The 10,993-nt window shown below is 47.4% G+C and overlaps 1 protein-coding gene across 1 annotated transcript in view; it reads right to left on the reverse strand.

The window, feature by feature from the left end:
* Window positions 1–4,257, reverse strand: part of Ube2h (ubiquitin-conjugating enzyme E2H) — a 95,482-nt gene extending 91,225 nt beyond the window's left edge. The window contains exon 1 of the mRNA NM_001172127.1: window positions 4,162–4,257. Coding sequence (NP_001165598.1) covers window positions 4,162–4,214 — 53 coding nt within the window. The 5' untranslated portion in view covers window positions 4,215–4,257. The remainder of the gene's footprint in view (window positions 1–4,161) is intronic.
* Between the last annotated feature and the right edge of the window lie 6,736 nt (window positions 4,258–10,993).

The following is a 10,993-nucleotide window of genomic DNA, read 5'->3' on the forward strand; positions in this document are numbered from 1 at the left end:
AGAAACAATTTAAAAACTAATTCTGTAAGTACTACGTCCACCACAGAGAACTTTTCACTGACTCCTCCACATAGACACACAATGTCTGACACAAAGAGGGTGCACAAGTATTTAGAGGTTTGAACTTGTTCCAGAAAATTTCAGAAGCCCTACAGCAGCCACCAACTAGCCTTTCTGTAAATTCTAGCAAGCTTGGAGCTTTGGAGGTCCATCCCACCGCACCTTTAACCCCAACTGTAAGTCTCTTACGGACATTTAAAATGGCATATCCTGTTTTGTTACTGAGATCCTTCTGAAAAAGACAATCTTTGAAAAGTCATAGTATTCTAAAATTTCCAAATATTACAGCAATAGAAGGTTGTGCCAAGTTCCCATTATGATCAGATTCAGTTTTCTAGTTTAATCTCCTGAACATTTCTTGAACCTGAGTACAGGTTTTCCTTTTTTTTTTAGCCCTTGGTTCTGTCAGCAGCTCAAGGCCTCCCCAGCCCCCACCTCTTTTGTATGTAAACACACTCTTGTCACACACTCCCATCAGCTGTTTGGTAGCTCCACCCCTCCTCCTTTTCCGGGTAGTAACAGAGCAGCCAATGAGCTGCGAGGAGCTGTGCCTGCGGCCTTTTGCCTGCATAGGCTTTTCCAAAACAAGCAGCTCTAGCCTTCAGCAGGGGCACTGGTTCACAGATAAAAGGCTCACCAGAGCTGTGCAACAGGGCGAGACCGTCACCCCCACCAACAAGGAAACCCATGTAATATGAGCTGTTTGTTCCTCCACCGGGGAGAACTTCAACCAATATTCCTTTAGGGCAAATCACACTTAAGGTCACCAGAGTCCCAGTTCCCAGACAATCTAAATAATCAGTGGTTGCCGCTGGAAACCTCAAAGATTGCTGGTCCTATGTTGCTCCCGAGGCTGGCAATCTACCTGACTGGCAGGCAAATGGCTGCACTATCCAAGACCCTCTTACAGGACCTAGGCTAAAGACAGTGGCTTTTATTCCACAGCGCCCAAGTCATGTAAATCAGCTTCTAGGCTTCTGTGGAGGTTTGCACAACCCTCAGCCGAGGATCAGAAGAGAAACAATGAATGAGTCAGAGTTTCAGAGCATAATGGCCCAGCAGATTAAGTGCATTGGTGCAAAACACTCACTCCCTGCATAACTTGGGAGTCGGCTATCCTACCAACCCAACCCGGCACAAAAGAAAGAAATATCACTGGCTCTGAAGGAGACCAAGTCTAGCAAGGTGCTGGAAAGCCGTGACCAATTAGTAACACACCCTCTTCTCTCCCTACCCCCACACCGCTACTTTCCTACTACATAGGCTGCTGCCAGACTGTAAATCCTTGTGGTATAATTATGCCCAGAAGACAGCCAAAAATGGGCTGAAACAGGAGACATCGATGAAACTGGCTATCAGCCTCTACCAAAGAAATCATGGAAGGACAACAAGTAACAGACATTCCTTCAGACCTTTTCTTTCCACTTCCTTACCACCATCTTTCATTTTTAACCCTCAGCACTGACAGGCAATTGTACCCTTCTTAGCAGCAGACTGGGGAACTCGCTCTTAAATTTTTCACTAAGTATACCTTACCCAAAAATTGTAAACTCCACTTGGGCCTACTGATGTGAATTCAACTCAGAAAGGAGGCCATAAAATCTCTCACTTCCACAATACACACAAACACACACACACACACACACACACACACACAACACACACACACACAAATACAAAAGGAAATCTGAAAATTTTTAATTCCCAAACGACATTAAACCAGAAAATAAACTTGAAGCAGAGATAGACTCTAGCTTTCAAATCAAAAAGGTTATCCTCTTATCTCAGAAATCTACAATTTTAAAGAGCCCTGCTTTCTTTTGTCAGCAAGAGAGGTGGGGAAAGAACAGAAGCCAACATCTTTGCCTTTCTTCATCCTCTACTAAAAATAAGCTATGAAATAAGCCACTTAGGGAGAGGGGGGAAAGAGACACCCTGCTGTTCTTTGTTTCCCTCTCCCTCGACGCCCCCCACACCAGCGGCCCCCCCAACCCCCCAACCCAACTCCTAAATGCGGTAATCATTCTAGATGCCACAACTACTACGTGAACAAAAGGCGCTGTGTGGAGAAGGCGTCAGGTCAAGTTAGGCCTCACTCTACCCTCAGTCTTTCAGAAACCTATGCATGAACGTAATCTGAGGATCTGACATCCATCAAAAACAGCTGGAATCCTCTCCCCCACTCCATCCCAATTATACATTAGGGTGAGATTTGCATTAGGTGTGATGGTTACTCTCAATTCAAGACAAAAATAACTCCTAAGTCTAGCACCATGTTATTTCCTAGTTTCTAAACAAAAATAATGCCCCCCCCCCCACTGCTTTGTGTAAAATGTACACAGAGTCATGGTTACAAGTTTTCCTGGGGTGTGAAAAGCCAGCATTCCTGGCGTCATTCACGCATTTACAAAACAATCACAGTCACAAACAGCCCATAAAGAGTTGATTTCACATGTGCCTTAGGTGTGTACCTAGAATATTACCCTTTCTTACCGGCTGCTCTCTGGTCCTTCCTACTGCCCTTCCCCCAAATTCTAGATTCCAAATCCTAAAACTTGTGAGTTTAACCACTCTTCTTAATTTCTAGCCAGATCTCCCCCTGGACAAGGAGAAAACAAAACAAAACAAAACTCGTTCTTATTCCTGAAAAGGTGGATTAGTCCAAAAAAATTAAAAACAAAAACAAAAAACCAAACTCTTGCCTAGGCAACTTTCGTCCCATACCCCAAGTTAAAATCCTAGGCAAAAACTACTTTTTAAAAACTTCAGCAAATTCCATAACTCAGTTTTTGACAACCACCACTGATGTCTAGGGAGAAAAAAAAAACAATCAAAACCAGCAACAAATAAAAGGAATTCACCTGAAGAATCTAGACAAACAACTTGAGTTATATAAACAAATCCTGCAACAGGGGGAAATGGTTGGGGGATGGGGGCGAGGCAGAAAAGAAACAGGAGACAGGACTTGTTAACAGCCTTTCACACACTACCGCCCCCCCCTCCCTGGGGATTAGCTATTTAGAACACTGGGCTCTCGCCCCCACCCCCAGAATTAGCCGTCAAAAAATAAAAACTTTTTTTAAATACTCGATTTGTCTTAGGAACCTTCGCGAATTTCTCTACTGGTCATGAAAAAAAAAAAAAAAATCAGCCTGGATTCCGACCAAAACCACTGCCAGGAGGACGCTTATCAGTTACAGCTCTCCCACTGCAACCTCGGGTGTACATAAAGTTGGGGGAAGGGGTAGAAAATAAAAGGTGTCACTTGGCCCAGATCAGGGCAAGCAGTCCCAAAGAACCGTACCCTCACAGAGGGAGTTTTGCTCAAGTGGCTATTTTGTTCGGGAGCTCCTTTCTCTCCTTCCTCCCAGCTGTCAGATCCACAATATGGAGGGTGGCCTGCCTGCTAAGAGGGCCTGGGGGTCCTCACTGCATGCACTACGAGTGGGCTAGGCTTTGTCAGTAGAAAGAAAAACAGGAAGGTTCTCCAGAACAGAAGGCTTAACAGGAGTGTCTGATTTAAAACACACGGAGCTCTTTATTACAAGAGGGGGCCCTGGGCAGACTACTCTCTTCCTAATATAGAAAGGAATTAGGGATAAAGAAGGTCGCTTGAGTTACCCCAGTTTAAGCAGCACTGTGAGTGAAAGGAACCGGGACACCACGAGAGGAGAAAGAAAGAAAGGGGGGGGGGGCTTCCCTCTCAGGAATTTCTATAATGAGTCCATAAACCCAAAGCTAGCAAACAGGAAGCAAAGACCCAGAAGATGAGCTCCCGGTGACGAAGGAGGCGGCTAGTTATACCCCCAACACACACCCCTAAGAAAGAGCCGTCTTAGGAATCCAAACGTCGTAGAGGGAAAGTCAGGGGCTCGGAGGGGGGGGTGCAGGGAGGGCGAAGAACAACGCACATCTCGGGGGGCTGCAGATAAAGGGGGACTGAAAAAGCCCTCGGCTCCGGGGAGGTGCCAAAGGGCCGCCGTAGGCACCCGGGGAGGGAGAGGAGGAGGCGCGGCCAGTGGCCTGGAGTGCCCCGGAGCCCTCGCCTGGGCACCCCCACTAGCCCCACACGCAGTCCGAATTCCCCTCCATGAAGGATACAGCTTGACTACGTCCGTGTCCATCCGCCTCTTGCCGGGACTGGGGGATGACATGGTGTCGCCGCTGCCGCTGCCTCCCCGTCGCCTGCGCCGCCGCCGCCTCTCTCCCCTCCTTGGCCCGTCTGTCACGGGCCCCGGGCCCAGCTCGCAGGGCCCCGCGGCCTCGCCGGCTCCTCGGCCGAGGTGGCAACACCCGCGCGGTCCCGTGGGGTCCGCTCAGCCGCCGCCGCCGCCCCCCGCACGGGGGAACACCGGGCACTGCCCCGCCGAGTGGGGGCGGGGACCGAGGCGCCCGCTCGGGCTGCCCTCCGGCTGAGGCTTAGCCGCGGCCCGGGCTGCCGCTGCTCTGCGCCGTGCGCCGCTCCCTCCCGCCTGCGCTCGCTCGTTCGCCTGCCCGCCCGCTCACGCTCTCGCCAGCTCCCAGCTGCTTCCTCCACAAGCCGACGACTCCAGCTCGGTCGGCCTCTCTACCCTAGCCTCGCTCTAGGCGCCGTGATGTCACCTCTGTGACGTCATCTGAGAGGCGGGGCGCCGGTGGGGTGGGAGGAGCATCGTCGTCGCGGTGTAAGCTTGTCAGGGGAGTTCTGGGAGTTGTAGTTCCTCTTTCTCCTGCCATCCTGCATCCCTCCGCCCCCTCCCCCAACCTCCCCACACAATTCATCGCTCAACTGCCAGTGTCGTTACCATCAACATAAACGATGTAGTAAATAATGGCAGTATGATTACATTCATGTGCTCCATGAACCACCCTCTCACACGGTGTTACAAAGGCTGTTTGGAAACGGAGGAGGCCAAAGTGGCAATTACTCAGACTGCCGTCCAAATCTGGAAATTCCCACACCAGCATGATCTGTGCACTCTGCTCCCTCTTCAGATGAGATTTGCTTGCAGGAATTGTAGACTACAGTAAGGCTTCCCCAAAGCTTGCAAAGCAAGGTTCATTTACCCTCTATACAAACAAGACCAATGATTCCTGGACTGCAATAGAAGCAGCAAAGAACAGATAATTTGATACTAACATCCTCATTCTACAGAATTTGAGGTAAGTTGAGGTAATTTTAAAATCACAAAGGTGTGACTGATAGAAGCACCCCAAATAAGTGATAGTGTGGAACAAAGGCACAGTTCTGCCCTCCGAACTCCTATATCAACTGTGTGTTCATGACTGAGGATGCAGCAGTGTGAATAAAGATGAAATTTACACAGTCCTCCCAGAATGGACCAGAGTGTCACATCATCTGAGAACTAGTAGGAAAGGCCTCTAGAAAGGCCTTAGGCCTACTCAGTTACCATATGCAGTTGAACAGAGTTCTCAGATGGTTTTCTGAACAGTGAAGTTTGAGGGATCCCGCTCTACAGTGACTGTGAAGGCACCAACAAGGTATATAAGAAGCAGAAGAGTGTCAAGTGTTCTCAAAAGCTTTATCCATTGTCTCTTCCCGAAGATGCACACTAGGGCTTTGTCAGGTCGGATGCTGTGGGCTAGGTCCCCTTTAAAAACATTACACACACACACTCACACAACCAATGTTGTGAGACAGGAGCAACGGGCTAAACTGAAGATCATTGAGCCTATCATTCTACCCTTCAATATGACAGCTATTTTTTTAATTGTAACATACATATAAAACGTACAATGTTAACCATATTTAAATATTCAATGCAACAGCAAAAAAAACCATTAAATATTGTGCAACTATGACTAGTGTTCATTTCCTGAACCTTTTCATCAATCCCAACAGAAACTATGAACCTCTTAAATAATAACCCCTCTTCTCCATTCCTACCAGCCCCTGATAACTTCCATTCTATATTCTGGGGTAAAAAAGGACAATTCATTGTTTTCTCCTAGGAGAAATCTGTCAGCAGACATGTGTGAAAAGACTTCTAACCACCTTTATCTGATCACTTTATTGAAAGAAGAAAAAGAAAAAAAAAACACAAAACAAAAAACAAGATTTGTCATTCTCACTGTCTGCACCAGACTCCCCAGGGTGTTGTTGCTACTATGAGCTCTCCTACCAGCTCCTCCACCCTCCTTTGCCTGATTAACTCCCACCACTGTGCTAAGACAGTGGTTTTCAAGCTTGGCCCAATACTTCAGAATCACCTGGGGAGCTTGTTAAGCTCACAAGTGTCCAGGAACTGCCACTGGGAATTCTGATTCGGAAGGGTTGGGGTAAGGCCTGAATATCCTTGTCTTTAACAAGCACGCCAAATGTTTCTGATGCTAGCTAAAATTGGAGAAACTCTGCCTTCAAGATTCCAATAGACATCTCAAATTTCGGGACACCTATCTGACCATCCCTTGCTGTTCAGTGCATTTATAAAGTCTTATGCCAAAAAGGCAGAGGCTATGTACCACACACACAGTGACCCGTAGTCACTGCCTTTAAAACCACAGCATATATACAGGACAGAAAAAGAGGGTCAAGGAAGGGACACGAGGAAGAAAGGCCTGGAGTTGGGGCTTAAAAATTCTACATGGGGAGTTGGGGATCTAGCTCAGTGGTAGAGTGCTTGCCTAGCAAACACAAGGCCCTGGGTTCGGTCCCCAGCTCCGAAAAAAAAGAAAGAGAAAAAAAAAATTCTACATGGTGTTTTCCTCTTCATGGACATTCATAACGGAAACTTGCAGACCACACTGATGGTGGCGAGGCCGTTCCCTCCATGTGTAATGGAGGGTTAGCCCTGCAAGCAATCTTAGCAAAGAAAACATCCTAAAGGAGAATCATGATGCTGTTTGTAGGTCGTTGGGTTGGGGCTTTTTTAAGATTTATTTCTGTTTAATATGTATGAGTGTCTGCTTGCATGAGTGTATGCGTACTATGTGCCTTGTGCTCTTGGAGGCCAGGAGAGAGTCATATTCCCTGGAACTCTTGTTACGGGATACAGATAGTTGTGAGCCCCCTTGTAGGTGTTGGGAACCAAAGTTAAATCCTCTACAAGAGCTGCACCGGATCACTGCAGAACCATTTCTCCAGCCCTAGGAAGTACTTTAACTCTTGGTTACTTAGGACTAAATCTACCCCTCCCTGTTCTTCATTATGCCTCAGTAAGCCGCTTGTATCCTTCCTGAGCCTCAAATTTCCTCATCTGTAAAATATAGGCTCCGATGTCCTACTCAGATTGAGTAGCTTGATGGAGTTCAATGGAAAAGGTCAATGTGAAAGTCTTAGAAGTTATAAACTGCTTTCCACAGGGGGAATGGGAAATACTGATGACCAGGTGTATTATGGGAAATACTGATGGCCAGGTGTACTCTGGGAAATACTGATGACCAGATGTACTATGGGAAATACTGATGACCAGGTGTACTCTGGGAAATACTGATGACAAGGTGTACTATGGGAAATATTGATGACCAAGTGTACTATGGCACTAGTACTTGTCTTATGTAACTTACTATGCTCTTAGCATCCCATTTCCCCCACTCCTTATACATCATTTATAGGAGGAGGTCATTAGCTTTGGGGAAATCGGTTTTGTTTACGTGCTTTTGAGGATGCTACAACATCCATTGTCTCTGTGGCGAAGGTAGGCACACACTTTTCTCTGGGTATTTTGCCATTTGTTCTTTCCTGAATGCACCTCCCCTAGTCTAACCTTCTTCCTTCCTGCTTCCATAGCTTCAAGGAACTCCTGAGCCTGCCCTGGGCTGAATAATAAATTAAAAAACTTTCCCTAGGGGGTTGGGGATTTAGCTCAGTGGTAGAGCGCTTGCCTAGCAAGCGCAAGGCCCTGGGTTCGGTCCCCAGCTCCGAAAAAATGAAAAGAAAAAAAAAAAAACTTTCCCACGGCTTTGCTAGAGAAAACTGAAGTTATTATTGAATCTGTTCATTTTGCTTTCCCCCTTTCCCCATGTTTCAGCCGTTCAGAATGTCAATAATTTACCCTAAGACAACACCAGGCTCTGGGAGTGTCTGTTTATACTTGTGCACTCACAAGACGGTGCTCTGGAATGAGCGATGAGCTTCCTTATCAGGTACAGCCAAGGGGCGCCTGGGAGGGAGCAGCTGTCTGACGCTGCTGCCTGACTCAACAGTGTTGCAATCTGAGAAATGGATTCTGGGCCTGTTTATCTCTGCCTCGGGGCAGGGCCAAGCTTGACCGGAGGGGCCTCCGATCTCATAAGCAGCTTCTACAAGGCAAGAAAATAAGCCTGAGAGTGCTTCCAGCAAGACACTCAGATGAAACCAGTTATTTGGCAGCGTGAGGGGAAGAGGCCAACAAGAAACTAAAAGTTTCTGGAATGGCCTATTCATCCTTAAGGAAAACTTATGGCTGTCCCTACCTAGTATGAACCCCCCCACCCCAAGAACTGCCTCATGTTTCCATGGGATTGTTCCTCAGAGAAAGCAGTTCATCCTGAGGTAGTTCACTCTAGTGTCAGTCAGATCTGGATCCCTTCAGGAGGTTGTCATATCTGCAGTCTCTTAATACCGTGGACCTAAAACTGTAACACTCCGCACTGGGGGCGTGGCTCTGCCGGTAGAGTGCTTGCCATGTAAGCCTGAGGACCTGAGTTCAGATCCCCAGGTAGTATCCTGTGCCCGAAATCTCAATGCTCTTCCAGCCAAATGGGAGCCAGAGAGCAAGAGGATGCACAGGAGCTCATGGGCCAGGTAGCCCCATATTCCCAGTGGCAAGCAAAGAAGAGACGGTGCCACAAACGGGGTGGAAGGAAGGACTAGTGTCCATGGTTGTATGCTTGAACTGACACCCATGAATGTTTGCACACGTACACACATAAATAAATAAATATAAACTCACTTCAAGTGATCTCTATGTAACCTGGTCTTACTGGCCCCAGGAGCAGTGAGAGCTAAAGAACAGGCAGCAAGACTCAGTAGCAGCTTCTGTCTGGTTCAGAGAGGTGTGACCTCTATAGCACCAGTCATGGCTGACATGTTTTGTCTACACACACGTCCACATGCAACCTCACACATACTCCCCAGCAAGAAGCCTGGGAATTACTCACACCTACATCTAGGGAGCGCTGTCCTGGGCAGAGTATCCTGTCTAGAGCCCTTGTGTCATCCACTGGTGGTACCCTGCCTTTTCTTTTCCACTATGCCATCTCCCACTTCTGGAGATATGAGTGCCTCAGATCTCAGTTCTGCCTTTACCTAATCCCCGAGTGACCTCACTCAGCCTCAGGGCTTTATCTGCTATCCCTGCTGACTCCTGAGAAGACAACTGTGATGCAGGCCCTTCCCCCCTCAACTGGACCTGTATACAGGGCCAGAGTGCATTTCAGACGCAACATCCTTTCCTCTTTTTCTCAGGTTTCTTCATCTAGGTAACTGGCAACTACCCCTCCTGCCTCTGCTTTCCTAAGTCCTAGTTTCACAGGGGTATGCCATCCTACTGAACTAGTTTGTGAATTTCTTTCCCCCTTTTTTTTTTTTTTTTTTTTTTTTTTTGGACAGATTATTACTCTGTAGCCCAGACTGGTCTTGAACTCTCAGCAATCTTCCTGTCTCAGCCTCATGACTGCTAGGATGAGATTATAGGTAGGAGCCACACTAGGCCTGGCTAATGTGACCCATCTGTGTTCCACATATTGATCCAGGCACTCGATGTATAGGAGTAAGTGACACAGATGAAACTCGTCTGTGCATAGAGCACATGCTGTGGTGGTAGGAGGGGACAAAGAGCAGGAGATGCTGGTAAGTCCTATGGAAGAGGGGAGTGGGAGACACGGAGTTCTAAGAGGCAGGAGGGGTGGTAGCTCAAAAGCCATCCTCAGCTACTCGAGCCCTGTGGAAAAGCAGAGGTTGAGGAGGTTACATATTTGGTAGAGTGCTTACTGCATCAGCCTAACACCATGAGTTTGACTCTCAGAAGCCTCAGAGAAGAGCAAGGTAAAGTGGTTCAAATTTGTAATCCCAGTGTTGGAAAGACAGAGGCTGGCACTGGGATAATCAGTGGCCTCTGGGTCCCAGTCACAGACCCATCTCAAAATCAAGGTAGATGTCACCCAGGAGGACTAACACTTAAGGTCATCTGTCCTCTAGTCTCCATATGTATGTACATATTGCCCCTACACACACATACAGAGAGAGAGAGAGAGAAATTGGCAACAACAACAACAACAACAACAAAAACTAACAGGGGTTGAGGATTTAGCTCAGCAGTAGAGCACAACCCTAACACCTCCAGGTTGCTCCCAGGGGGAAAGCACTTGCAAACCTGTTGATATGAGTTAGAGTCCCAGAACCCATAGTGGAAAGAGAGACAGAGACGGAGTTGTTAGGCTCACTGATAAAAGAATTTAAGAATGCAGGTTGGGGATGTAGCTCAGTGGTAGAGCGCTTGCCTAGGAAGCGCAAGGCCCTGGGTTCAGTCCCCAGCTCCGAAAAAAAGAACCAAAAAAAAAAAAAAAAAAAAAAAAAGAATCATCAGGAAGAATGGGCTCGAAGAGAAATGAAAGGACAATTTTATTAGATTTTTTTAAAGCCCCAGTGCAGGCTAACTTTAAATGTCAGGGCAATGAAAGATCGCCATGCTATTTAAGCTAGCATGGAGGCCAGACACATGGCAGACAGACAAGCAGCCACATGATGGGGAGGAAGGCTTAGACAGACGGCATGATGGGTGAAAGTGCAGGGCTGGGGGGGGGGGGGGGAAGGGAGGTGTCCAAAGTGTTAGGAAAGCGGGCTAGCAAAAGAGATGAAAAGAAGAAAAAGAAAAGTTATGATTTTCTGAATAATTGAAAAGGAACAGAGAGATAGATATACAAGCTCAATGACTGTGCTCCTATGGACCTCTAGCCCAATAGGCTACTGCACTAGGAGTGAGATTATGGGTAGGACCAGTACAGTACCCCA

This window comes from Rattus norvegicus, chromosome 4 (genome assembly GCF_036323735.1).
Source record: "Rattus norvegicus strain BN/NHsdMcwi chromosome 4, GRCr8, whole genome shotgun sequence".
Classification (NCBI taxonomy): domain Eukaryota; kingdom Metazoa; phylum Chordata; class Mammalia; order Rodentia; family Muridae; genus Rattus; species Rattus norvegicus.